We start from the raw sequence: 26997 nt of genomic DNA, 5'->3' as shown, positions 1-26997 counted from the left end.
TTGATTTTCAAATTATATTCTTTAACACGCACAAAGCTGGCTCGTTTTATTGGAATTAGTCATCTGAAGAATTAATTTTCTTTTCCTTAGAAGGTGTCATTATTATTTAATTCCTGAGTAGTGAATACCCTTTCCTAAATAGATTCAATTGTGTTCAAAATCAGATTGAACATTCGTGTGTGCTTATAAAAGACGGAACGTAACCCTGATTCGCTCCTCTGTGACGTCATCAAAATAGCCAGTAAACAAAAGCAAAGAAATTTTTTATTGACGCACCTTACATATAGTCACCTTATCCAAAATATTCTTCAAATTGTCAGGGTTACCATGTTGTTTTTAGGTTTATTTTCTTAACATGGCCATTCTACACTGGATTTTCATCATAAGCCTTCACTGACACTTGAAATAATACTCGAGCTATTCTCTTTTTCTAGTTCCGTCTCACCACGTGATAAGTTATATAATTAATTCATTTACTTATAAAATGATCCATGAAATAATCACGCATGCAGCTTAGCTTGTTTTCCTATTCTTTATTTCCTCATGAAGGATGGAGTAAAAATGAGGTTGACTCATCTTTTCCTTTTTTTCCACTAATCACTCCTTTTATCCTCATGTAGGATACTTCAATCATATAATACTAGAAATTTTCTAGTAACTATCATATACTTGTGTATTCCATGTGTCTATAATTTGATGAATAAACATTCATATCTAACTATAAAAAAAACAAAAAAAGCTCTGAAATACAATTTGAAAAATGTAAAAATTTGCTATAATATTTAATTAGTAAACCAATACCACATTCTCATTAGAATTCAACTTAATTATTATCTTTCTTTTTTAATTACAAAGATATATGTGTAAAAAGTAAAATTAAAAATGTGTAAAATTTAATTGAAAAAATAATCAATTGGTAAAGGGCAATATTAATGGACAATTTCACTTCCATCTAAGAAGATGGACAACATAATTCCCCCTCAATGTAGCTCTTTGATATAATCCAAAGACTCTTCTCGATCCTTTCTATAAATTAATGAAAGACACAATATATATATATCATATTTATCCATTATTATTAGTATATCTGCTACCTTTCTTTGTATGGTAATCCATGATCATCACGGGATGAATACTCTGCTAAATAAGGTAGTTCTAGAATAGAATTTCTAAACTTTGGAAGAAAGTAGAGCCAGGCATTCATTTTTTCAGTATCATTTCCATCTTTCAACAACTCGACAGGAATTGTTTTTCGAATGTAATGACGAGGATGTTCCTCTAATATATCTAAATGAGGCAACATATCTTCAGTTGCCTTATATATTTCCCCAAATACCTGAAAAGTATATTATATTAAGATATAAATTACTTGAAATTATATAAAATCATCAAAATAGTTAAAGAGGAAGCTTGATTTTTAAAGTGAATAACATCCATGACTAGAGTGACCTATGCTGGAGAAAAAATATTTACCAAAATTTGAACAATGACATTAACTAAAAGAACTTTAGTAATCCTTAATTGAATTTGAACATGTTTACCCCTTTATTGGCCTAATTATTAAAACGCTGTTGAAAAAAAATCGACATTTTAAAGATGGAGTCTTGGGGTTTTTAAATGAGATCAAATTGATTTTTTTAAATTTTTAAATATAATTCCATATGACATCATTGGTCGTTAATGCATATATATATTTATATAAAACATATTTTTATCAACCCTATTATCATTTCTGTTTATTCTTAATTTCTCTATATAATTTGTAATGCCTACGATATAAAAGCCATGTATTCCCTTTAGCAATATCCGTCATATACCAAAACATTTTGGTATACAATCGTAGGGTTTTAACTTCAATAACCATTTTTTTATTGTACATTTATACAATTTTCGGGAGTTCTATACTTTTTATTCCCTTAGTAGCTCTGAACCAACGATCTACTTTTCAATTGGATGTACAACAACAAAATTTGAGCCCAGTTGAACAACAATTGTCCTAACATCTCACAATAACTAATCCTCAATTCCCTTTAGTTCTGTAGTTGAACGATCCTCTTTCTTGCTTCTTGAATGGTATAAGGGATTTCAGAAGATACACTTTCAAGCAATTTGCTCTTAAGTGACAATTACTTGTATGCCATTTGAATTTAAATAAAGCAATAACTCAAGGGTGGAAAACCAATTGTCAAAAATACAAATTTGTTATCATTTTTTGGTAAATGGTTACATAACCGAGCAACAGATTGAGAACACAGAGAAAAATAATTATAATCAGAAGTATGTTCTGATTCTTCTCCACAATATATATAAAAATCTTAAATGAAACCAGATATTCAAGTACCTACCATATTCTTACATCCCCATTTGTTATTTTTTGGGGGTTATACTGTTTAGTTCTTGAAGGAATTATTTCCTAATCTATTGAATGAAGTGTTTCGAATTCGACTTTTAAACATTGTGATCTTATAGCCTCGATAACAGGTTATATCTTGAAGGACTTTCCACTTTCATCAATGAAGGAGGAATTATCAAAAAAATGCAGAAATTGACGTAGGAGCTTATATTATTATGCATATAACCATTACCAGCCAATGATTCCATTTGGAGTCATATTGATTTAATTCATCTTTAAACATGTAAATAATATTGCAATCATATAAAAAAGATAATAAAATCTTGTGAAACATATTAAGGTTTTATCTTTAAAAAAATTATTGTCTTATAAAATAAAAATATCGAGTCAGATAGATTTCAAATTAGTACTCACAGTACTCTGCGTCTATTACGATTTCCTACACGTGGCATTTTGAAATACGATGTTATAGTTTGCACAAATACTAATCTGAGTATAATAACTAATCTATATAACTAAAGCATAAAAAACGAATGTAATTTTTGGTTAAACGGATTACATTTCCGGAAAATCCGAAACACAGAAAATGATTCCATATGGAATCAGTGGCCTATAAAGAGTTAAAAATGATTAAACTAACGCAACATTAACACATATTCAGCCACACAACCTCATTTAATTCAATAAACAGGAATTTTAAAAAAAAACATGGTCTGTGGGGATCATGTCTGTTCCAAGATACTTGATACAAGATCTTGGTCTGTTCAACACAAAACTCACTTGATTACCGAATCCTGGTTTGTCCAACACATATGGTATATTAAAAGAGGAAGCTATAACAAATGGGTACTTTTCTTGTGTTCGTCCTCTTCCTAAAAATTGGAATTTATCTCCTTTATCTAATATCCAATGATGATTAGGCTCTGTTCGTTTTAAGGTTCCATAAACGAAAACAACTTGAGTGTATTTCGATACAGATAGTTTACTCATGTTTTTTATCTTCGTCCAGAGGAGAAGATTAAATGGTTATTGTAAAAGTTAAGTGAGCAACTTAATTGTGCACTTGACAAAACAGTGGCGCCACTAGTCAATCTTCTTTTTTATCAAAGGAAAATCGTTATTTGCTTGCTTAGAATGAATTGAGTAAGTGTGTAGACTTTCTTGAATGAACCTATGTCTAGCCATGGAGAAATTCATGATATATATTTGGATTATAAATGAAAACTAATCGATAATTAAAATTAATAAACTTTTTTAAAAGAAAAAAATATATTTTAGGACCTTATACAATCCTTGGTCTTCTTGGTATGAGGACTAAAAAATAATAAATTGTTGTAGGAGCATTGTACAACTCAAAAACCATCAAATCGCCATTACTTTAAAATAATCTATTGTAGAATGTAGAATTTTTCAATCAGAGAATGGCTACTTTATCTTGAAATAAATGGTTGTCAAGACGCTATTGTTATATTTTTAAACAAAATTTGAGATAGGCATGAACTTGTATATTAGTCAGATGGCATTAAAGGTATGATATACATAACGGTCTCAAGAAAAGGTTTCTGAAAGATATATCTACCGAATTTTTGAAACATTATAACTCATGCCCTCAAAAGTTACAACCTAATTAATTTTTTTTTACAATGAACCCCTAGGTAGCTGGTTAGACACTAATTAAAAACTGAAATTTGTTGAGCAATGTTAATAAATTGATAGAATGAATTCAATGCCTGTGCATAAATGGATTAAAACTCAATAAATCTGCAATGCATAAAATTTCCATCTACTTTATGAGTACAATATTATATTACAAGCATCAGAAATAACATTATATGAAAACATTTTTCTCAATAAAAGTTAAAATGAATTTGTATAGGTGAAAAGTCGTATATTTATTTCGCAGAACTTTATTAAAAGAAATGTCGCGCCTCAAAATAGATTTGTCTCCAGAAAGTAGTATGTGATATAATTAATTATATGTAATCCTTAATATTTTTTTAGGAGAAGATTTTGGTAATTTGGATTTATTATTATGTCTTAAATTCTTCAGTCTCTAAAAAAAGATTTTACAGAAATTCTTCTTGTGATCTTCGGACACAGCGAGCAACTTTGCGTTTAAACTCAGGATAGTTCTCTCGCCATTCTTTTGCTGCATCAACATTTGCTGGAGACTCGTCATTAGGATCTGCTAACATTGAAATGACGGATACTAATATGGTTTCTACGGTATGTACTGGTAACCAACGCTCACTAGCTTTTTCATATCCCCAACGGTCATCTCCTACGTCAAGAAAGAGATTAAATATTAAAAATTAAGGAAATCCTGGATTTAAATATAACTTACCGGGTTCGTGCAGAATAGAAATGCAGACATCTCCATTCTTTTCTATATTGGGATGCCATATCTCTGTAATAACTTTGAGCTTGGGAGGTCTCAGTGGGTATTCTTTTGGGAAATAGAGGTGGCATTTAAAGAAACCTCCTTCGTATAAAGTATCTGATGGACCAATAATTAATACCTTATTCCAGAAAAAAAATATTATAATTCGAAAAAAGCTACACTTGAAAATAAATTTGTAGAAAGTACAATCATTACCTCCCATTTGAAAATATCGCTATCATCAATTAAACCAGCAGAAAATCCTTCAACAGGATTTTTGCTCAGTTCAGCAAGTTGTTTTCTGAGCAATAAAGAAGCCTGACAATGAGGTTGATTATCACCAGCCATTGAGAATATGGAATAAGTTATTCCTAAGTATAACTCACAAAGATTGTGAGTTTGTAAAATGGGAGAAAAAAAAAGAAGATTCCTAAATTATCACACCAAATGAATTTTCCTTTTGTAATTGAAATTTGTCCTGAAATGAAAAATAAAATAATTAATCAACATTAAATATATAACTATTTAATAAGATTCACCATATAACGGCATGGTATTTAATTTAATTACAATATATGCTTCAAATATTTATTTTTTGTTCCTTTCATATAACCCAAAATGATGTAATCGTTAAAGAAATAGAAAATAAAAGTATTATTTCATATTGCTTCAAGAAAACACAAAACTTGACACATAACTAGAATAAAACTCATAAGTTTGAAAAACTAAAACTTATGTATTACTCAATTAAATTAAATTTGCCATTAATTATATTACATTAATTAAGACCACCATTATATATATATATATATATAGATTTGTATATGTAAGTTATTTTTTGAACTTGTGCAAGTGGGATGGTGACTAAAGTACTTTAAACATTCCAGTTATTTCTAGTTGGTTATTTAACTGATCCAAATTATGTTTGTAAGATTTGAGGGGGGTTTTATTTAAAATAAAAAATAAACAAACAAAGGAATAAGTAACTCAAAGAAACATTACAATTCTGTAATACTTTGTTATGTAATTATGACAAAGACATAAACAGACAAGTGTAGTTAAAAAAGCCCATTCTGATGTAAGAACTAGTAATATAATATTAATCAATAGAGGTGTTTTAAAAGGGACAAAAGTAGAAATGTGGCCCCTCACGACAAAAGCAAGCTAGAAACATTTTTTTTCAATATTGATTGTGGATCACATTTGTATTCTCCGACGAATTATCCTCAATTCCTATCAACAAATTATTCTAAATAATATTTTAAGAGGACCCGCAAATTGCAATTAAAGTAGCCAAAATTGATAAAGAACGAAAAGACGAAAGATCCTATTTGAAATACCATGTCGGGGCTAATTTAGTTCTCTTAAATCAAATAAAGATTCTAAACTACAGCTAAAATTATTGGGTATATGAACACAGTCCAGTAATTTGAATACAAAGCCTAACATGGACTTAAATATATATACATATATGAAATATTGGACTGAATGTATGTATGAAATAAAGAAAGAAAATTGAAATTTTTTACTTCTAACTCATGTGAATATACATAAATACACAAATTATTATTTATTAATTAATTCATCCCATAATTGATAGGTTAGATAAAAATAATTAATTCATAATATTACATTTGCCTCGTACCTATATAATATTAATTAATTAAAGAAATTTGTTCAAAAATGGAAGTTTTTTGTTTTTACTTGACTACATAAGTCTTGTCAAATATGTATGCCCCATAAAAGGAACATTTACAGTCGCGTCCAGAAAGACAGTGTCCGGTACTTTCAAGGATATTACGTCCTAATATATAAATAAAGTAGGTTTATACATCGTTATTGTTTATTTTCCCTTGAAATTGATGTTCTTTTTGAACATTATAATCAAAATATTGCTATAAAAAGCCTTCAATGATCGTTTTTTGATGGATCCCCAAAAGTTGGATCTCATAGTTTAACTTTTTTTGCTACATATTCCAGTTATTAAATAATGAATAATTTCAAGCTAAAATAAACCTAATCTATTAAGGCGGAATATCCTTGAGGAAAAGGGTCTGCAAAAATTGGGAATGGGTCTCTTTGTCAAGTTTTAAAACAAAATCTATGTAAAGACTCCCTATCAACTGCCATGGAGTTGATGCTATTTTCATCAAGCATGCCAGGCTATGAAGAGTATAATATCCCGAATTATGATGCTCTTAGTGTCTCTGAGATGGGCCAAAGAAGGTGATGGAAAAGACTGAAATAGTCTGTAACACATGCGTAGCGCTAGTTCCCCCTCATCTCTCTGAGGAACAAAGGAAATTCAATAATATGTCCCCAAATAGGCCACAAACTCATTATACGACTTTTATTCCTAGGAGATGTCTGGATAGGCTACGGAAATGCAGAAAACCACAGATTCAAAGAATATTGGAGAATGCCGGAAAAGTGGAAGAAAGAGGGATCAAAGAAACGGAAGTAATATAAGCCCTTAATAAATAAATTCCATTACCCTAAAAAATACCAAAATATCCGAGATTCTTTTAGAATTTATTCCTAAACAGATGCACTAATTATATAAATTAATTTGGAAAAATCTTTTTGACTCTGTAGTTGTTCTCTTTTATTGAAGATCTTTCTTCTTCTTTTTTTTTCCTCGTCTTTCTTCTTTCCTTTTTTATTTTACTGCTGTTGCTGCTCAACCTAGCTAAAGCTTTAAAACGAAGTATCGAAACGCGCCTGTTAGCTTGAGGAGATATATAGTCGTGGAGTTATCTTTTTCTCACGCAAGGTATCGCTTTTTATGATACTACTGATGACGACACATATCATTTTTTGTCATTTTCCTTTATGCCCTATCAAACTTTTTCTTCTCTTTGTAGAATGTTCCTTGTTAATTCATTTTAAAGGGTTGTATAGTTAGTTACTAGTAATATTTAAGTATTCTTGGCGCTCCTAGCGGGGAAAAAAGTGTCACTAGGACACAGATGTTGATCACGTGGTCTTCATTTGGCTACTTTGTTTTAAAGCTTTAATTGGAGAACGAGCTACACTTTTTCTGCTCCTCCTCCTTTTCATTTGCCTCATTTCAGAACATAACTTGTAACTCGCTAAAGTTTATAAACGTTTATTTCAGGGCGTTAACAACCATCTCCTTTCTTATTTATATTATTCTAATATCCATTGGTACTTGGTTCTATAGAACTTGCCCCCAAAATGAATCATATAAACTATTTCTGCCTAAGTCTTCAATTTAACTTGCATTTATTTCTTCAATATATTCTGCTATTAAAAATTATCTATTCCTCTGTCTATAATACATAAACTACCGCATAGCAGTTTAAAATGAAGCTACGTGTAATTGATGTATCCCGCAATATTGCATTTGTAATAACTAAATAGCTTTTTATATAATATTGTGTTTTTGACTTACGATCATAGCTAGGTACGTACGTATAGAGGAGAGTTATGTACTAGTTTAACTCACTTTAACTCCTCTCACAAGGATATTTCAAATAATTTATATTTTTAGCCTCGTTTTGGATCTTTAAAGCATGTTGTTAAGCATCAGGGTTGAATCATCAAGTTATTATTCAATCATATAATAATAGTCAGTTTTGTAGGTTCTGAATGGTTAAAAATTTAAGGGAAAGAATTTAGTTAGTCATTTGACATGAGCTATTATTACATTAGATTTGCCTTTCTATCAGATTTTAACTCTGATTGTAATGACTAATGAATGTCCTCGCTTTATATATATTCGAATTAAATTATAAGAGTCATTGATCTCAAGTAAAAGGAGGACAGTAATTATTCGAGAAATGTAATTTAATGGCCATTAATGTCAAAATGGTCAAAAAAAATCTTTATTTTTGTGTATTATCATCTGTTTCAAAAGTTTATTGATAGCACTATGTATTCATCAATTATTCAAATATAATATCTTAACTCATAGAAACTCAACTTATTTTCTTTATCAATGGAAAAACCTTGATATACTTTTTTTAAAGGAAGGGGGGGGGGGAGGATGGCTTTCTACCAAAAACTTAACCATTGAAATTGACCCAAAATCCTACTTTCTCCAAAATTATTATTCTTCTTCTTAATACTTTCCTCTCGAAGATGTATAAAATAATGGGCCAATTATATTCAAAAGAAAAAAACTTAGACAATAGTCCTTTTTGAACATTCAACAAGTGTTTTCCTATAATAAAACATATTTTAATTTATATAATATATTCTTTTATGAAGTAAATAATAACTCAAGTCGCATAGGCTGTAAATGAAAAAGGTAACTAAAAGCCACTAAAGAATATCCCACAATTAAAATATTTAAAAAATACTTTAATATAGATTAGTATTTCGCTTTTTGTAGCTAGAGTACTTTTTTTTTAATATATATAGTAATTAGCATTCAAATAATAAAAGTTCCTAATAGAACGATATAGGTGTATTATATATTTTACACTGGTCTGAACTAAAATAAATATGAAAGACTACAGAGAATCATTACTCTTCATCCGAGAATAATTTTACATTAGATAGATCCAAAAGAGAATGAGATTATATTTGAAGTAGAGATCATATCAATATACCACTTGAAACTACCTTGTTTAAGAGTGGAGTGGTTACTCATATACTTATGTACAATAAGTACATCAAGTATATACTTATATCTTATAAATATAGCTAGATGACATCGTTTAAAAATAAACATCCAACATTTTGTTGCCTAAATACAATGCTTTATTAATTTAAATTTAAATATAAAAATTTTTACATGTATGAACTTTTGATTATTTAATAGTTCGATCAAATAAAGAGTGTTGGGTAATATTACATCTTCGAGTAATAAGTAACTTATTACGGAGGAATAATATTACTTTACTTTATAGTACGTATTTTTTGATATCCCATTCAGAAAGGAACAATTCTATAATAAATTTGGTGAAATTCTTACATTCAATAATGATTAAGTGAATATTTGTAAATTAATACGTAGTATTACCCTTCAAAACTATTTTCAACTGCATTTTATGTATTATCATATTTTTTTTAAATAACGGATTAAGTATTTTTGGTGCTGGATCTTCTTGATAAAACTAGAAAATATGGTTATTTATAAAATAACAAAGAATTTTTATATGAAGCAGCAGTTTCTAACTTTGCATAGCTGAATTTACTATATTAAATTACTCTTCATTAATACTTCCAAAACTATTTATTCTATGGTTCACAGACACTTTTTAATTTAGTATTTGTAGCCTTCTCTTTAATTTTTTAGCTTAAAGTTTATATATTTAAAAAAAAAACTTAAAAATGTTTCCTTTCGAGCTGAAAATAAAAGTTATCTATAATAATGATCAATGACCTACGTGACTACAAGGGGGGGAGAGGCATAAACTAAAATCTTATTGTCAATAAATGAACGTAATATGTTGTCAAAATTTTGATATTTTTTTTTTTTGGTCACAATTTGAAATTAACAAGTCTCATTGTTGTCAAATATTCTATAAAAATTTGTCTGTTCTGAAACAAGTCATTTGTTGAATTTGTCTCTTCTTAAAAAGGTAATTTAAAAAATATTATATCTAAGTTTTGTCAAAAAGCCCCCTTTCAGCCCCCCCTCCAAAGAAAAGTACAAGTAACGTCCCTGAGCCCTACTGAAACCGATTCTGCAGATGGCCCAATTATTTTATCTAAAATGATGATATATCAATAGATTATATATACTGATTACCCTACATAATTAAACTACTTTTCCTCGGAGTAATATGTAAAAACTAATAAGAAATGTTAAATAATACTGTTTATAACTTATATCAATGATCCTTTGACTTTCACATGGTATTATTGAATTGGTTTTATGTCATGTAATACGGGCATATTGATAAAAATAAGGCAATGATATTTGATGAAATTGACGTGCTGCTTACTTAATGAGCTTTAACTATCTATTTTTAAATTATTTTGCAGTAAATCTTCAAACAATAGTCTAAAAAGTAGTTGATCGACAAGAAGGCGAAAAAATATTTAAAGATTTGTGAAGACAAACATTCTCATGGAAAGATGAAGAACGAAAAGAAGTTTGTTTTAGTGACAGGTGCTAGTAAGGGCTTCGGAAGGAGTATTGCTATAGTCTGGGCAAAGTCTTGTTCTTCAGGTGATTAAATTTGAAGGATTCAAAATGATGATATAATTGAAAATTATTATTTCTTGTTTTGAAGGTTCAAAAATGATCTTAACTGCTAGATCCGAGGAAGGGCTTAATGAGACAGAGAAGGAAATAAAATCCCTCAATTCAGACATAAAGGTCGTGAAATTCATTACTGATCATGGAAATCCTGTAAAAGCTGAATATGAAGCCTTATTTAATAGAGAAATTAAAGATCCTAATGATAAGTATGACTCTGGATTTCTTTTTCATAATGTAGGCGTTGTTGAGCCTCAAGGAGATAACATAAAGGATTACTCAAATCTTGAGGAGATGGAGAACTACTTCAGACTTAATTTATTTTCAGTCATGATTATAAACTCCGTATTTTTTCCCCTCAAACAGTATTTATCAAGTAATCAATACAAAAATTATTATTCTTTATATAAACATTAGCTTTACTTTAAACTTAATACGTAGATCCATTAGTTGTCATTAATATTTCATCACTTGCTTCAATTCAGCCTATTCCATCATGGGGGTACTATTGTATGGGTAAGACAGCAAGACAAATGTATTTTCAGATAATGGCCAAAGAAGAAGATGATGTCCGGTAAGGAATTTCGGTTCGTTTCTGTTCCATATTTATTTTATAACTATCATTTTCTTAGTGTCTTAAATTATTCACCTGGTCCAATGGATACCTCTGCTATAGATCGACTTAAAGAATCGGACAAAACCATCGACTATGTTAAAGGATTTTGGACAAACCTTATTGAACCAACAACGTCCGCAGAGAAAATGGCATTCATCATAGAAAAGAATGAATTTCAATCTGGAGTTCAAATAGATTTCTTTGATGATGTATGATTTGTTTTCAATGAAGTAAGGCTCTTACATTGGGTTTATGTATTTGTCAAAATATATTTATAATATTTAATAAATGGCAATTATGTCACTGTTTCTTGAATAACAATTAATTATAATTATTTATATACATTTGTAATTACGTACATATTTTGCAAAAATGAACAATTGTTCTAGTTCATGAGCCCCCCACCCCTAGTCACGTAGGTCATTGACCATTATTGATAAGTGATAAGTGATAACTTATATTTTCAGCTAGTAAAGAAACACTTTTAAGTTGTTGTTTTTTTAAATATATGTAAACTTTATGTTAAAAAATGTACGAGAAGACTACTATGTTATTATTTTTACAAGTACTAAATTAAAAAGTGTCTGTGAACCAGTTTGGAAGTATTAGGGAAGAGTAATTTAATATTGTAAATTCAACGACGCAAAATTAGAAACTGAGCTTCATATTTACATACTTTATTATTTTTATTTTATAAATACCCATATTTTCTAGTTTTAAGCAGAAGATTCAGTACCAAAAATAATTAATCCATTATTTTTTAAAAATATGATAATACATAAAATGCAGTTGAAATTAGTTTTGAAGGGTAATATTCACTTAATCATTATTCAATGCAAGAATTTCGCCGAATAGATTGTAGAATTGTTCATCTTGCAAGCGGATATAAATAATATGTAACTTTCTAGGTGAGTAGTAGTATTCGTTATTAGTTATTACTCTTGATTCTAATTAATAGGTAATATAATTAAATTACTTTTCCACAGAGTAATATGTAATAATAAATAAGTAATATTAACTAACACTGTTTATAGCTTATATCAATCATCCTTTGACTTCCATATGGAAATATTGTATTGGTTTTATGCTGGGTAATATTGTCTGTGACTGGTAATTTTCCCTCTGACATTTTCGGCGCTGGTAATTTGGCCCAAGGAGATTTTGCCGCATTTTTTATATTATGGGTTCGAACTTTACTGTCTTATTTCCATCAGATTATTAATTATATATTTAGAGAAGAAGAAAATGAAAATACTCAAAATAGTCATGACATAATTAATGAATAATGATAAACCCTTAAAGAAGTCATCTGTAATTGTGAGCTGTTTATACTTTATAAGGAGAAGGAGTAATTGGAAACACGGATCTGGGATGATGAGTCAATACCGAAAGGACTCAATGACTTGTGGCACGTTAATGAATTATAGTCGCTGCCTTAGTTGAGGCTTGAAGAAATGGAAAAAACTTCATCGATAGAAAGAAAGGAATATTATTGATGAATCATAGCTCTGGCCAGAAGATTTATCTTTTCTTTATGATGGGTAGCTTCTGATAAATCTACTTTTACTATCAACGAGATTGAATAGCTCTCGAAGATGCATCTCTTTTCTTGGATTAATCTTGCTTGGCCTTAGTCTTATCTCATTGTGTAATATTATATTTTATTAATATTAGTTATGACGATATTATTACTGATTCTTTCATTCTTTTGTAGACTCCGGCTCGAATTCCCTCTCAAGCTGGAATTCACCAAAGAATATTATCAGAACAAAGTATTTCTATCCCAGAAGGTCAATAAAATCATCATGCAGGACTATCTCTTAATCCAGGGAATACTGAAATTAATTCATTTCAGTGTTCCCTGATTAATCAATGATCTCCTTTTTTTATATTCCCTGAATTTACTTTATCACTCTTCAGAAGTCTATTTTCCCCTCCTGGTACTCTGTTTCTCTCGATCATACTCAATCAAGAGCGTTATCTTGTCAACTTTGTTTGACTTACTAGAAAAAAACATCTGCTGTGGAGGATACCATGTTTTATTTACTCTTACGTTGTGGAGTACGACTTTTTATCTCTTAATACTTAATTTATTACTTTTTTATAAACGTGATTTTGCATTCTTTTATTTATTTACCATCTATTTATATATAGTTTATAGATCAGCTCTGGAGGAGCTGACAGTTTTTTTTATGTCTATATTTTTTGATACTCAAGTCATTAGTTATAACTCATTTAAATTGAATATTTTAATAAGATGATTTATACCCTTCATTTTCTATAATAACGATTATATACATTATTTTTATTATTAAAATAAGTAAACGCATAAAGTACATAATATATAACTGATGGTAAAATTCTAAAATGTGTGGAGAGTCCAGGCAATGCTTACCATATATTTTAATTTTTCCAATGTACTGTAATTTAATACTTGGCGTTGGAGTCTTTCCCTTCCTGAACACCGTGTTTTCAATGCACTGAAGACCCTTATACATGTTTGCTGTGATTTTGCAAAAATATGTATGTTTTTTTTAAAGACAATAGTTAAAATGTTTAAAAATAATATGTTTAAGTATTAATTGAACAAATAAAAATAGTTAGAACATTAACGGTATTCTTCTAAATTTAAATTCCTTATTTATAGGTTCTCTGTTATTTTATTGATTCCTTCTGTTTTATTTTGGACAAGGAAATGCTATTTTGTTATTCAGATTCTTGTGAGGCGAGTATATATTTGAATATCCTTTCTATTATTAGTTGAATTATTATTGGTAACTACAAACTATTCCAAGCAATATGAAAGTGGGAATGCTTTAGAAAATTTGATTTAGCTAGTATTACTAAAATATATATTTCTATAGAGAGAATGGTCAAAATCAAAAGGCAAAAGAGTCTTATTCAATGCATCATCATATTAGGTTATGCTAGCAAAATAGTTACGTTAAATACTATATTTATTATATTCAAGATAAATGACAAATTAAGATCTTATTGTTAGTTTATGTTTTTCACATAAGCATCTCATGTTTAGTGCATAATAATTCATATCCACTTATTTTTAATATATTATAGATTTCTTCGCTATACTCATGGTTTTTTTTATTATAAAAAAATACTTAATATTAAGACAATTATGTATATCCCTATTTATAGAAAATTGTTTTAAAGAAAACTTGACTTATATGCAGTTGTTAAAATTATATATTATCTAAGATTAGTCTCCCCAAATTAATAAATGTAGATACAATAGATAGATGTAATCTTCTTTTTTTTTTTTTTTTTTTTGCTTTTTCATACCTAGAAGGGTATAGTATGAAAAGTCCCCAGGATCGAGATACAACATTAAACTTCGAACCGATAATATAAAAACATAAAAAGGCGGCAAAGATGTAAATCGGCAAAATTACCGGTCACGAGTTATTTCATCACTATTTTCCCTTTGTTCATCTTCTAGCTAGCTATATAATTAATAATCTGATCGAGATAAGACAGTAAAGTTCGAACTGATAATGTAAAAACATAAAAAGGCCGGCAAAAAAATAGAAGGTAAAATTACCGGCGGCGAAAATGTTAAAGACATCATTACTTACAACGAATATGGGCATACTACATAATATAAAACAAATACAGTAATATTTGATTCAATGGACGTGCTCTTCAAAGAACGAGTTTTAGTAGTAATATACAACTTCATACAACAGTATAAAAACTAGTCGAATAACAAGAAGGAGAAAAAATATTTAAAGATTTGTGAAGACGAACATTCTCATGGAAAGATGAAGAACGAAAAGAAGTTTGTTTTAGTGACAGGTGCTAGTAAGGGCTTCGGAAGGAGTATTGCTATAGTCTGGGCAAAGTCTTGTTCTTCAGGTGATTAAATTTGAAGGATTCAAAATGATGATATAATTGAAAATTATTATTTCTTGTTTTGAAGGTTCAAAAATGATCTTAACTGCTAGATCCGAGGAAGGGCTTAATGAGACAGAGAAGGAAATAAAATCCCTCAATTCAGACATAAAGGTCGTGAAATTCATTACTGATCATGGAAATCCTGTAAAAGCTGAATATGAAGCCTTATTTAATAGAGAAATTAAAGATCCTAATGATAAGTATGACTCTGGATTTCTTTTTCATAATGTAGGCGTTGTTGAGCCTCAAGGAGATAACATAAAGGATTACTCAAATCTTGAGGAGATGGAGAACTACTTCAGACTTAATTTATTTTCAGTCATGATTATAAACTCCGTATTTTTTCCCCTCAAACAGTATTTATCAAGTAATCAATACAAAAATTATTATTCTTTATATAAACATTAGCTTTACTTTAAACTTAATACGTAGATCCATTAGTTGTCATTAATATTTCATCACTTGCTTCAATTCAGCCTATTCCATCATGGGGGTACTATTGTATGGGTAAGACAGCAAGACAAATGTATTTTCAGATAATGGCCAAAGAAGAAGATGATGTCCGGTAAGGAATTTCGGTTCGTTTCTGTTCCATATTTATTTTATAACTATCATTTTCTTAGTGTCTTAAATTATTCACCTGGTCCAATGGATACCTCTGCTATAGATCGACTTAAAGAATCGGACAAAACCATCGACTATGTTAAAGGATTTTGGACAAACCTTATTGAACCAACAACGTCCGCAGAGAAAATGGCATTCATCATAGAAAAGAATGAATTTCAATCTGGAGTTCAAATAGATTTCTTTGATGATGTATGATTTGTTTTCAATGAAGTAAGGCTCTTACATTGGGTTTATGTATTTGTCAAAATATATTTATAATATTTAATAAACGGCACTTATGTCATGATACTGCATCTTGAATAACAATTAGTTATAATTATTTATATGTATGTGTAATGAAAATAGATTTGGGCTCATCGATAAAATGTAATAACGTACATATTTTGCGAAAATGAACAATGATTTACTTTAACATAATTGAATTATAAATAAAAACTTTGTATTGATTTTAATTGAGAAAAGAGAAATGATTGGTAGTAATAAACTCAATAGACAGTTATAAATCTATGTGTGATGAAGAATATGAAACATATAACTATGAAAGAGAGGTGAAGTTAGACTAGAGATATTCGACTAAAGAATATGATCTCAGGAGAGAATATGCGATAACAAATCCAACAACAAAGATATGAGAACATACATATTTGTAAAGAATACAAATACATACTGATACATGCACAACAAATTCCAAAAGTTTTATGCAACTGACACTTAATCACTTGTTCCTATACACTCAACAGATGAAGCCAGAATAACATTGACAGACTCTTGAATATCAGATACAGAATCGTCAATACCACTTCGGAGAAATATTCCATCTACTTCAACACCATTTTTAGTATCTTCCTCCTCTTCTCCCTCAGTGGTGTTGTCTTCTCCGACGATTGTGAGTCTTATACGTTTGAGCAATGATAAGGGACTCAAGCCTTTTGTGTCGAAATCTTTAAACTTGGAAAAAATATTTCCAATGCTCTGAAGAGTAAGTTGGGATGTAAGAATGCACTCCAAACTGAATTGTGACTTGAGGTGTTCGTATAATTGTATCAAGGCATGTGAGGTAATAATGATACTAAGTTGACATTGAAGCAAATGCTTCGTGCCTGGCTGTCGTATTCCCCCCATCTTTTTTATAACAGAACGGATAATCCGGAATTGTTCTTTCTCATGCACACCAAAGGCACATTTATACTTATCTGAATCCCAAGATGCTGAAGAATTAAAAATGTTTAACCAATTAGCCATAAGTTCCACGAATACCGATATATTGACTTGATCGGGAAATTGATTCACAATTAATTCAGCAGCTTCATGGGAAAATAATTGAACTTCCGTGGCTTCAAACTGAGAAATCCCTTCATGCTCTTCATCTTCGTCATCTCCTTCCTCCATCTCTTCATCCTCCTCATTTTTCAATTGGAACTGATTTGTGCTGATATCAAAGTTTTGTAGTAAGGGGTGAAACAAGTCTTTTGTTAAAATAGATTTATCAGGAAGTTCAAATCCAGTTTGAAGTATATAATTACTAAACATTTGAACCGAGTGTATGGGATTGGCGAAGACAAAAATTTTACGGGAAGCATCTTTAGAGAATGTGAAATAGGGTTTTTCACTTGAGAACCCCAATTCACACATCAAACGGTGATAGGAAGGGCCCGAACGACAAGTAACTGAAGTGATGATCGCTCCTTTTTCCTCAACTGCATGAATGATCCTCATCACGAGTAATTTTGTAACAGGACATTCAAGATCTAAAAATATAGGGAGTTCCCACTGATGTGAGATTGAGGATATCATGGCCACTTGTAGTTGTTTAAAGGGTCCGAAATTTTTATTTTTAGCATCAAACTTATAGCTATCGAAAATCAAAGAACAAAGATTGAAATTCGGCTTATCAATATTATTTCTAAGAGCAAATGAGAGTTTATTCAGAGAAGCTTTTTGAATACCTAAATTGCATTCAAAATTTTTGATCCATTTGCGTAAAGTAGAACATCCAGGGAGGGCCATGAGTTTATTTTGGTTTAAATAGTTGTATGCTTTGGAAGAAATTCGATGGAGCAAGAAAGAATGAAGAATTTCATTTTCTTCCCAATGTCCAGGTTGACTTGACTTTTTAAAAATAAAGTTGATTTGAGAACGCGGTAAAAAGTCTTTCAAATAGGATTTCACTTGTTTAATTGAACATTGCTTTGAAATGGTTTTTTCTTTTTGCCTCTTGAGTTCTCTACGAAGATGACTTGACTTTCTTTTCAATTGCTTAAACTCATACATTAACTTTTTATATTTTTCTTCATGAGAGTGAAGCTTCCTCGAAAGTACATCGTAGCGCTCCTCACCATTCTGTCTGTCCATGCTGAAAGAACCAGGCGTGTCTTTTAAGACTTGAAAGTATTTGATTTCTTCCATTTGAGCACTTTGATTTGAGGGTATTTCCACCAAACTGATTTTAAGTTTGTCTAAACCTGGTGTACACTCTTTTTTAACTATGCTGGGCGCTATATTGAGCCCCTCTTCGTGGTTCAAGGAACATCCTTCGGGACTGAAAGGTGAAAAAAAGAAGTGAAGTGTATGGTTTTCAATTATGATTGATTATATGGGAGGGCGGGGTGGGATTATATATACCTCTCAATGGACTTGCAATAGTCATGTTCAATCCATACATGGGAGAGGCTCAAACTCTGTGTGGGAACCGCATTCTCTTTCAATTTCATTCGAATGGGTAGTCCCATCAGCTCATTACGCAGATCCCTGCAATAGTCATTTGGAAGGAAATGATATTGACAAATCCGAGCTGTACTCAAACTGATTTTCTTTTTGGAGTTACATGCGCGGATCCAGAGCTCTTGGAGATATAGATCCTTTGGGAAGCGATGATAACACCTAGGCTCCGTGGAGTTACATATAGAGACAGAACAAAAGGGCAGTCGTCTTTTGGGTTTGGATGTTTCTGGTGTAATACCTAAGGGATCATAGAGATACGGATCTTAGATCAATAGTCATTCAAATGTGTGCATTGAGCATGATTTTTGGATAAAATATACAAAAATGAAACTTGTTAATTGAAAGAAGAATTTCTATTAATGGTAAGGCTGTGCAACAAGAATCCTTTTCTTAATGACTCATAGTCACACAAATAATACACGCAAATATGAAACAATGCAATATACACAAAGACAAAAAAATCAAGCAAAGCGATCCCACAAATGACTACTCAAGGTACTCAAAATCACCTCCTTGATCCATGCTGCGCAAGTACGACTCAATTTCTGAATGGAAATGACTCCACTTCAAGGATAATAATATAAACTGTTAAAAAAAATAATAGTCAGGCTGGTCGTATTGACTACTCCAGCTCAAGCAACGCAGCAGAAGAACATGAAATCATAACAAGCTTTGACCAAGCAGAGGCAGAATAAATAATAATATGTTCTATTCATCCTCAAAAACCACAAACAACCCATATATAAGAACACGCAACCTCTTTTTCCTTAGTTGAAAATCAATTCTATAGAACAGAGTTGAATATATATACTTAGGTAGAAATACATAGTAAAACATATCGACAATCGTCCATTATTTGCAGTAAAATTATATGATTTACAACTAATAATGAGTAATGAACGGGTGGTTCCGGAATTCTCCCGAAAAAAAAAGTATTTGTTTGCATTCATTTCCTCTGGTTTTGATTAATTATATTATTAACATTTTAATGAGTGTGTGTGATAGTGGCGTCGCTATATATTTATCATATATATTTGTATAAAATACTTATTTACATAAGTAATTAAGCTAGCTTCTGTATGGATTTAATTAATAATTTATTTTGATGTTTTCTTTCAAATTTACTTAGAGGGGGGGGGCGGAGGTAAGGTTCGCCCAGGTCTAGGACCGCCACTGGTAATGACTACATATACTTTAATTAATGAATAAAGAATAATTCTAGGGTTGATGTCAATTTTTTAGTATGAATGCCTGTAAAATGAAGATCTTATAAAGTTAAAAGATTTTGGAGTGACGTCATAGTGTGAATTTGATGTGCACCAATGATTTTTGTTCTTGAGTTTCCCTCTTTTTAATTCCCCACACAAACAAACATCAAACAAGTTGATCATTCCATGCAGTCTTAAGGAACAACTCGAGTTATTTAAAAGACAACATAACAAACATTAAAGATTGATTGGTTTGATCCATAAGTCATAAGATCATTGGAAATCTAAACATAGAGTAGGGCTGAGTGTTAGACTCTCTGGATCATGAGTGAGAAGCGGATGAAGCTGTTAGCCTCTGGAGATATCAAGGGGAAATGGGGTCCTTTTCTCAAAAGAGTAGAGGCCGTTCATAAGAAGGCCGGACCTTTCGAGCTGGTCTTAGTCTCTGGCTCCGCGTTTGATAAGGAATCTCATCCAGATGAGACTTGGGATTCCATATTAGCAGGAAACACGAAGGTTCCTATTCCTGTTTACATTCTTGGCCCTAATGACAAGGAGGAGAATCGATATTTTGAGTGAGTTAATGCCTAATTATTAATTAATGGGAGTAGAAATGGGTTGAAGGCAAATAAAGTGGTTGAATTTATTTTCAGTTCCCCAAGCGGCTCGGAATTGGCAGAAAACGTTATTTACATAGGTAAAAGTGGCTGCTACACCACGAATGAGGGCCTTAAAATTGCATACCTCTCGGGAACGGAGAACCCAAACGAGCCATTTAGTTTCTCTGAAAAGGAATTTCGACAAATAGAAGCTAAAATCAATTGGGAAGATCCGGGTTTCAAAGGAGTAGACATCTTACTAACTTCGGAATGGCCAAGGGGAGTGACAAATGGAGGGCCTTCTGTGAAAGGGATATACAGCGAAGAAACAGGATCTAAAATCATATCTCGTATTGCAGTTCATTCTATGCCTCGATATCACTTCTCTGCTCTCCTTGGTAAACACTACGAACGACCTCCTTATCGTAACCATAGAGTTCTTGCTGAAAAAACTAAGCATGTGACGCGTTTTGTTTCCTTGGCCCCTGTTGGTAATACTCAGAAGGAGAAATGGCTCTATGCTTTTAATATTATTCCGTTAAGTAAATTAACAAATGAAGAACTGACTCAACAGCCCGAGTATGCCTCAGACATTCCTTACAAAATGTCGCATCTCATTCAAGATGAAGAGAACAATGGCGGATCCCAATTTTTTTTTGACATGAATGCCGCCAAGCAAATGAATGCCAAGTCTGAGCGAAAAAGAAAACAACATGATAACCGAAATTCTTTTGGTACTAAGAATCCTCGTGGAGAGCTCAAGGACTCTTGTTGGTTTTGTTTGTCTGGATCAGAAGTGGAGAAGCATTTGGTTGTTTCTGTAGGTGAGCACTCTTATCTCGCTCTACCAAAGGGAGGCCTGGTCCCTGATCATGTTCTCATTCTGCCTATTGCACATCATGCATCTTCACTGGACTTACCTCAGGAGGTTGGAGATGAAATTCAAAAGTTCAAAAATGCCTTGAAAGAGTACTTTGCTGGTCAAAAGAAAAGTGTTGTTTTTTATGAGAGATTTTTTAGGTAAGTTATCTGACAAATAATTATCCAATTTTATTAAGTTATTATTACTTAGATGTTATCACATGCAACTTCAATGTGTTCCTATCCCTGATAATCTAAATGACAAGGTGATTGATGCATTCCTCGAAGCAAAGGAGATTTGTGGTGTAGAGTTGATGAGGATACCACCCCATGCTACTCTTGCACAAATGGTGGAAAGTGGAAAATCTTTTTTTTATGTAGAAACGTTCAATGGTGAAAGACTATTTCATGGTATTAGAGCAGGGTTCAATCTGAACTTTGGAAGAGATGTTCTTGGTAGTCCTTCTATCTTGGATCTCCCCGAAAGGATAGACTGGAGAAAATGTAAAGTGGAAGTAAAGGAGGAAATTGAACTGGCGAGTAGTTTCCGCAAAAGCTTTTCCAAGTTCGATTTTACATTATTAGACGATGATGAGGATTAAGTATTTTTAACACGATCTAAGAGGCTCGATTGTATTTTTCATGGCTGTGATTTTAAATATATGCATATATTTGATTAAAAGTTAATGTTAATCCCTTGCATTATGAGTGATTTTCAATAAAGTTAAGATAGATTTGTTTATGGGCTGACTTCGCGGGTACGAAATGACCTCCGGAATGAAAGAGAACTCGTGAAGACTCCTTATCAAAGTGCTCAAGTATTTCTTTGCTATTTTCCGGAGATATAACTTTATCACTGTTTCCAACTACGTGCAAGGACGGGATCCCACATATGGGACTATGCGATGAATATTCCAAGCTGCTAGATTTAAAGGCAGCAACAAGTATGATAAATTTAATAGATGTATGTCTAAGCTTCCCTTCCATGGCCATCCAGGATATGAGAGACGCTCCCTGAGAGAAGCATAAAATTCCATCGATATTGTCATTATGAATTCTGTCTAGTATTAGTTGAACACTTTCATTTAGGCCCAAATGAATGGAAGATTCTTCAAATGCCCTATAAGTTTTGTTCTCATTGCTAAACCACCAAGCTCTGGGAGGATCTTCATCCTGAAAATAATATAAAATCAATATTGTAATTATTTCAAAAGTCTAAGAAGAGTCTCACGTCCGTTAATTCCTCACCAATCATGTGAGGAGAATCAACGAAAACAAATTCTACTTTCTTCTTAAAGAGCTTCATGAAAGCCCCTAACTTTAGCTTGAAGGAGTTTGCAGTTTGAAGATATCCATGAATACAGAGTATCCGAGGGACTTGTGATTGATGATTTTTCGGATTGCCAGTAAGAATGCCTTGAATTCTTTGGTTCATTTCTTTGAACGTAGGATATTTTTGGAAGATACCGATATACCATTTATTTATATTGGAATACTTTAAAGGGTCAAACTGCTTGTAGATCAAGGCAGGGGTTAAGTCAATGGCTAATGAAGCATCTGCAATGGTATAGTCTCCTTCTTCCTCTATAAGAAACTCAGAGGACTTTAAGAAAGTATCAAGTCTTTGAAGAGAGCTCTCTAGTTTATCCCCTTTGGAACTCCAAATATAGGGCACAATCTCGAATTTGGAGTAGTCTAGCCACTCTGTAATCTTGTAGTTGAAGTCAGGATCCCATAAGAGACGACCAATGGGGAGTGCTCCAACGAGATGACCGATTTCTTTGGATCGCAAAACGGGTGCTCGAACCCAATTAATTGAGAATGAGGATATTAGTTGAAATAGTACTTTAAGCAGAAACGGGAAGCAACCCCATTCATTAAAATATAGATTATAAATAATTGAATATAACTTTTTGACAAAAAAATAAAAGTCATTTCAAAATAAAAATCCAAAGGGTTGAGGCCCGCTGCTTAAAACTATGAGCGTTAGTCTACTGATTTGTCTTCAACAGAGTCGATCACGGGCTCCGCTTCAGGACGATTCTTCACGAAAAACAGGCATTTCAATGAATCCACCATGTACGGATTGTAACGAAGAACGATGGGGGATTTGGAGGAAAGCATTGCCACGACGAGATCTGATGTGTCAAGATTCAAGAGCTACTACCTTGAGTTAATGTTATTTTATAGAGACACACTCCCAGCTTCTTCACCCATCAAAAATAAATAAAATCACGTGACACACGCAGAGGACTAAAGTGAGGAGGAAAGTCGGGTGCCTATATAAAAATAACTGCTTTACAGAACAATATTATGTAGTACTTTAATAATAATATATAATTTATAAAATTATCGAGCTAGCTAAAGCTGCCAGTATAAAGTATGCTGTCTTCATATCGACAATACTTAATAACTAAATATTACAGTGGATTAGGCGCTTCCTCTATTTTATATTTAGTATATACTCTATCATTTAGCTAATTGTGGCCTCTGGGAAGAATGCAAAAATTTTATGCATTCTTCTAGATTTAAAAAATTGCGAATACTTCTTTTTTTTTAATAGGAAAGTGTCATATCTTATTTATTAGATTTCCTTTATTTTCATAATAGATATTTTAATATAGTTTGACGCCTTTCATCGTATCATGGTCCATGTAGAGGCATTTGTCATTTTTACTTTATTTGTGAACCTTTCAATTATAATTGAAAATTTGGAATTAAATTTTTTTTAAACTAAACAATTCAACTCCTCTTCTTTCTGAGTAATGAACGTTAATTAATATTATTCTACATTCCCTTAATTTATTCCAACATACATATTATGCAATATGCATGTTGAAAAAAGTTACTTAATGCAACTTTACTTTGATTGCAAAATTGACTATTATGATTATGCTATAGAATCATTTTAAAATTGAGACTTATTCGAATCATTGAGGGATATAATAACTTTGAACTCTGCAATTTATGATTAAACCTATAATTACAACCTAATCAACCTGAGGCAGTGCTAAGATTTTTCTTTAGAAAGGGGGAAGGGAATATTTTTTTTAATTTTCCGATTAAAATCTCATTTTTGGACTTACAAATTCATAAAATACGGGCCTTTTCATTTTTTTTCTAAAAATAAAAGGTCTTTCTTAATAAAAATTAGTTCATTTTTGATGAAATGACATTTTAAATTGTAAAAAAATTGTTTTATTATTTTCTATGGAGTCCTTTTTGTAAAAACAGTGAGCATTTTATTTTGAACCCCTGGGTTTATTTATTATACTTTCTTGACTAATAAAAAAATCATTTTTAACAACTTCAATACCAGGGGCCACTGAATACTCTTTGGTATTGGCCCTGTCTTCAACTGTCCATTATATTTTAAATGCCAAGATGATCAATGAAATGAGATAATCAATATATATATAATATGACCCTATTTAATGAAATATCTTCTAAAAGAATACACAGAGGTTTGTAGTGTAATCCCAGTTATTCTTTCTTGTGAAAGGTTCAGAGATAGATAGTAATTATTTACAACTTCCGTTTTGAGACGTATTTTAAAAGTTCTTCATAGTTAGATCATTCATACTGTCATACAATACATACCATACGTGTGAATTGCTCACGCCTTTTATAATTTGACAGAAGTAAGCAGGCCCATTTTAATGACGTAACAAATCTATGGAAAACGCTGGCCCGTACTTGTATTTTACTCTAAGATTACAAGCAGATTCTCTACTTCTAAACTTGGCCTGGCACTATATAAAGAATGAATTATATATTATTTTCATACTATAATCTTGTAGGTACGAAAAATAAAAAAAAAGGTGAATCTACGTTTATAAATATAATACGGTAGAATACTATTACCATTGGCTGCCTTGTAATCTTGAACAACTGCATTTAATCATTTATGAATATTTTTCAATTTTCTATAAATAGGGGATATACACCATTATCTTAATATTAGGTATAGTTTTATAATAAAAAACCCATCAGTATAGTGAAGAAATAAATGATATATTAAAAATAAGTGGATATTATGTACTAAACATGAAATGCTCATGAGAAAAAAATAAACTTGCTAATAGATCTTAATATGTTATTTATGTTGATATAGAGTTTATCATGCTAACAGAACTGAAGATGATGAATTGAATAAGCCTCTGTTGCCTAGTGATTTTTACTTTTCTCTCCAGAAAGAGATATATATTTAAGTAAATATTTGAATAATACTCTCCAAATCAAATTTTCTGAAGATTTCCAAATTTTTTATTGCTTGCAATAATTTGTTATACAGACCAATAATAGTTCTACAATTAATAATAGGAGGGATTTTAAAATTTCTACTCGCCTGATAACAATCACAACAACAAAATAGCATTTGTATGTCCAAAATAAAACCGAATTAATCAATGAGATAAAAAAATAAAATAACGGAGAACTCATAAATAGGGAATGTAAATTTTGAAGAATATCATTGATGCTGTATTATTTTTTCAATCAATAATAAAACAATCGTGTTAGTATTTTGTTACATTTTAACTATTGTTTTCAGTAAAAAAAACCTATAATTAGCTAGTATGGCAAAATTTAATTATTTATTTATTTTCATGGAAATCCTAAATCCTTGCGAGAGTAAAATTCCAATATGGTGACAAGCAATTTGGCTGTTTAGAAAATGATATTTATTTCAAAAATGGAGACAGATACAGCCCTGAGAAATGAATAAAAGTTGTTTAGATTTCTAATTTACGTACTTAGAGCTATGTTTCATTCTGATCAGACCAGATTCCTGGGCTCTGGAGGGCAAGTTTCTTTTTCACGAATAAGTATATTTTTTCATAAAATAAAATCGATTTTCATTTAAAAATTTAAAAAAACCTAAATTATTATACTAATGGAAAAATGAGAATCTATATTCAATATTGAATACATATTAAAAAAGGGATGAGGAAGAGGATTAGCGAGTTTGTCTTATTATGTATCTTCATTGCGGTTGAAGGAGGAACACATTTCAAATTATTCTAATTATAATGGCAAAAGGGACGGAAGACCTTCAAATGTTGTCTATCGACAAGTTTTACTAAATTCTGGAGTTATTTAAAGTATTAATAAAATAATTTGAAATAAAATATATAATACGTGTACGTCCTAGTACAACTATAATATATTATATTATATAGTAGATAGCAAAATAACTTGAATAAACTCAAGGCTAATAGAAATACAAGGATAGGCCATCATGTAATCGGGCTTGCTAGAATTTTCAATCTGATGTATTGTACCGACTGCTGGGTAATACAATATTATATTGGGCTAATTTTGACAAAACACGCAACCACTTATAGTCTATGATATCACTATTGCTAGAATTTTCAATTTAATGTATCGTACCAACTGCTGGGGAAGAAAAACACACCCAACCACTCATCTACTATGACATCAATATTAAAAACGTGGTGGAAGTCAAATATCAGTCGTATACGAGTTATGGTATAACTTTGTATTTCTATTAGCCTTGGAATAAACTAATTGATCATGATATATT

At 31.0% G+C, this 26997-nt stretch overlaps 7 protein-coding genes across 10 annotated transcripts; 3 read left to right on the top strand and 4 right to left on the bottom strand.

Moving 5' to 3' along the window:
• Window positions 1–805: 805 nt before the first annotated feature.
• Window positions 806–3449, bottom strand: LOC121118626 (putative gamma-glutamylcyclotransferase CG2811). Its single transcript, XM_040713214.2, has 3 exons — window positions 3134–3449; window positions 1095–1336; window positions 806–1026 (listed from the first exon to the last, which is right to left on the bottom strand). The coding sequence occupies exons 1-3, from the start codon at window positions 3341–3343 to the stop codon at window positions 981–983; spliced, it is 498 nt and encodes a 165-aa protein (XP_040569148.1). The 5' UTR covers window positions 3344–3449; the 3' UTR covers window positions 806–980.
• A 675-nt stretch (window positions 3450–4124) lies between these two features.
• LOC121117833 (ubiquitin-conjugating enzyme E2 G1) lies at window positions 4125–7424 on the bottom strand. Its single transcript, XM_040712344.2, has 4 exons — window positions 7228–7424; window positions 4950–5211; window positions 4698–4872; window positions 4125–4634 (listed from the first exon to the last, which is right to left on the bottom strand). Exons 2-4 carry the CDS (start codon window positions 5079–5081, stop codon window positions 4420–4422), a joined length of 522 nt encoding a protein of 173 aa, XP_040568278.1. The 5' UTR covers window positions 5082–5211; window positions 7228–7424; the 3' UTR covers window positions 4125–4419.
• A 1464-nt stretch (window positions 7425–8888) lies between these two features.
• LOC121118513 (sepiapterin reductase) lies at window positions 8889–14136 on the top strand. Of its 3 annotated transcripts, XM_071888319.1 has the most exons (7): window positions 10189–10285; window positions 10692–10878; window positions 10943–11284; window positions 11350–11482; window positions 11541–12432; window positions 12559–13172; window positions 13239–14136. In XM_071888319.1, exons 2-5 carry the CDS (start codon window positions 10785–10787, stop codon window positions 11737–11739), a joined length of 768 nt encoding a protein of 255 aa, XP_071744420.1. In that variant the 5' UTR covers window positions 10189–10285; window positions 10692–10784; the 3' UTR covers window positions 11740–12432; window positions 12559–13172; window positions 13239–14136. The 3 variants fall into 3 exon arrangements, with proteins under 3 accessions (XP_071744421.1, XP_071744420.1, XP_040569030.1); XM_071888320.1 differs by lacking the exon at window positions 10189–10285 and adding an exon at window positions 8889–9006 and having other exon boundaries at window positions 10710–10878; window positions 11541–13172; XM_040713096.2 differs by having other exon boundaries at window positions 11541–13172.
• A 1058-nt stretch (window positions 14137–15194) lies between these two features.
• LOC121118814 (sepiapterin reductase) lies at window positions 15195–16356 on the top strand. The gene is made up of 4 exons (XM_040713403.2): window positions 15195–15397; window positions 15462–15803; window positions 15869–16001; window positions 16060–16356. Exons 1-4 carry the CDS (start codon window positions 15304–15306, stop codon window positions 16256–16258), a joined length of 768 nt encoding a protein of 255 aa, XP_040569337.1. The 5' UTR covers window positions 15195–15303; the 3' UTR covers window positions 16259–16356.
• LOC121118811 (transposable element P transposase) lies at window positions 16283–19441 on the bottom strand. Of its 2 annotated transcripts, none has more exons than XM_040713400.2 (3): window positions 19294–19441; window positions 18686–19022; window positions 16283–18602 (listed from the first exon to the last, which is right to left on the bottom strand). In XM_040713400.2, the coding sequence occupies exons 1-3, from the start codon at window positions 19304–19306 to the stop codon at window positions 16775–16777; spliced, it is 2178 nt and encodes a 725-aa protein (XP_040569334.1). In that variant the 5' UTR covers window positions 19307–19441; the 3' UTR covers window positions 16283–16774. The 2 variants fall into 2 exon arrangements, with proteins under 2 accessions (XP_040569334.1, XP_071744418.1); XM_071888317.1 differs by having other exon boundaries at window positions 19231–19319.
• Window positions 19442–20115: 674 nt separating this feature from the next.
• LOC121118812 (CWF19-like protein 1) lies at window positions 20116–22145 on the top strand. The gene is made up of 3 exons (XM_040713401.2): window positions 20116–20567; window positions 20646–21611; window positions 21664–22145. Exons 1-3 carry the CDS (start codon window positions 20317–20319, stop codon window positions 22052–22054), a joined length of 1608 nt encoding a protein of 535 aa, XP_040569335.1. The 5' UTR covers window positions 20116–20316; the 3' UTR covers window positions 22055–22145.
• On the bottom strand, window positions 22072–23696 carry LOC121118813 (esterase OVCA2). The gene is made up of 3 exons (XM_071888318.1): window positions 23449–23696; window positions 22684–23260; window positions 22072–22625 (listed from the first exon to the last, which is right to left on the bottom strand). Exons 1-3 carry the CDS (start codon window positions 23574–23576, stop codon window positions 22155–22157), a joined length of 1176 nt encoding a protein of 391 aa, XP_071744419.1. The 5' UTR covers window positions 23577–23696; the 3' UTR covers window positions 22072–22154.
• Window positions 23697–26997: the final 3301 nt, after the last annotated feature.

Source organism: Lepeophtheirus salmonis, chromosome 5 (assembly GCF_016086655.4).
Source record: "Lepeophtheirus salmonis chromosome 5, UVic_Lsal_1.4, whole genome shotgun sequence".
Taxonomy (NCBI): Eukaryota; Metazoa; Arthropoda; class Copepoda; order Siphonostomatoida; family Caligidae; genus Lepeophtheirus; species Lepeophtheirus salmonis.
Note: the sequence above shows the minus strand (reverse complement) of the source record. Positions and strands in the feature narration are given on the sequence as shown.

Bases quoted from the DNA above. Each gene is read 5' to 3' on its own strand.
- LOC121118626 (XM_040713214.2), bottom strand. From the start codon at position 3,343: ATGAGTAAACTATCTGTATCGAAATACACTCAAGTTGTTTTCGTTTAT. The intron at 1,337-3,133 runs GTGAGTTTTGTG...TATACTTTTCAG, and splicing joins AACCAGGATTCGGTAATCAA to GTATTTGGGGAAATATATAA. The intron at 1,027-1,094 runs GTAGCAGATATA...ATTAATTTATAG, and splicing joins GGATTACCATACAAAGAAAG to AAAGGATCGAGAAGAGTCTT.
- LOC121117833 (XM_040712344.2), bottom strand. From the start codon at position 5,081: ATGGCTGGTGATAATCAACCTCATTGTCAGGCTTCTTTATTGCTCAGA. The intron at 4,873-4,949 runs GTAATGATTGTA...TTCTGGAATAAG, and splicing joins GCGATATTTTCAAATGGGAG to GTATTAATTATTGGTCCATC. The intron at 4,635-4,697 runs GTAAGTTATATT...TTCTTGACGTAG, and splicing joins TTCTATTCTGCACGAACCCG to GAGATGACCGTTGGGGATAT.
- LOC121118513 (XM_071888320.1), top strand. From the start codon at position 10,785: ATGAAGAACGAAAAGAAGTTTGTTTTAGTGACAGGTGCTAGTAAGGGC. The intron at 10,879-10,942 runs GTGATTAAATTT...CTTGTTTTGAAG, and splicing joins GGCAAAGTCTTGTTCTTCAG to GTTCAAAAATGATCTTAACT. The intron at 11,285-11,349 runs GTAATCAATACA...CTTAATACGTAG, and splicing joins CCTCAAACAGTATTTATCAA to ATCCATTAGTTGTCATTAAT.
- LOC121118814 (XM_040713403.2), top strand. From the start codon at position 15,304: ATGAAGAACGAAAAGAAGTTTGTTTTAGTGACAGGTGCTAGTAAGGGC. The intron at 15,398-15,461 runs GTGATTAAATTT...CTTGTTTTGAAG, and splicing joins GGCAAAGTCTTGTTCTTCAG to GTTCAAAAATGATCTTAACT. The intron at 15,804-15,868 runs GTAATCAATACA...CTTAATACGTAG, and splicing joins CCTCAAACAGTATTTATCAA to ATCCATTAGTTGTCATTAAT.
- LOC121118811 (XM_040713400.2), bottom strand. The intron at 18,603-18,685 runs GTATATATAATC...TTCACCTTTCAG, and splicing joins TATTGCAAGTCCATTGAGAG to TCCCGAAGGATGTTCCTTGA.
- LOC121118812 (XM_040713401.2), top strand. From the start codon at position 20,317: ATGAGTGAGAAGCGGATGAAGCTGTTAGCCTCTGGAGATATCAAGGGG. The intron at 20,568-20,645 runs GTGAGTTAATGC...ATTTATTTTCAG, and splicing joins GAGGAGAATCGATATTTTGA to TTCCCCAAGCGGCTCGGAAT. The intron at 21,612-21,663 runs GTAAGTTATCTG...ATTATTACTTAG, and splicing joins TTTTATGAGAGATTTTTTAG to ATGTTATCACATGCAACTTC.
- LOC121118813 (XM_071888318.1), bottom strand. From the start codon at position 23,576: ATGCTTTCCTCCAAATCCCCCATCGTTCTTCGTTACAATCCGTACATG. The intron at 23,261-23,448 runs AGTAGACTAACG...CTCAATTAATTG, and splicing joins GACTCTGTTGAAGACAAATC to GGTTCGAGCACCCGTTTTGC. The intron at 22,626-22,683 runs GTGAGACTCTTC...TATTATTTTCAG, and splicing joins TTGGTGAGGAATTAACGGAC to GATGAAGATCCTCCCAGAGC.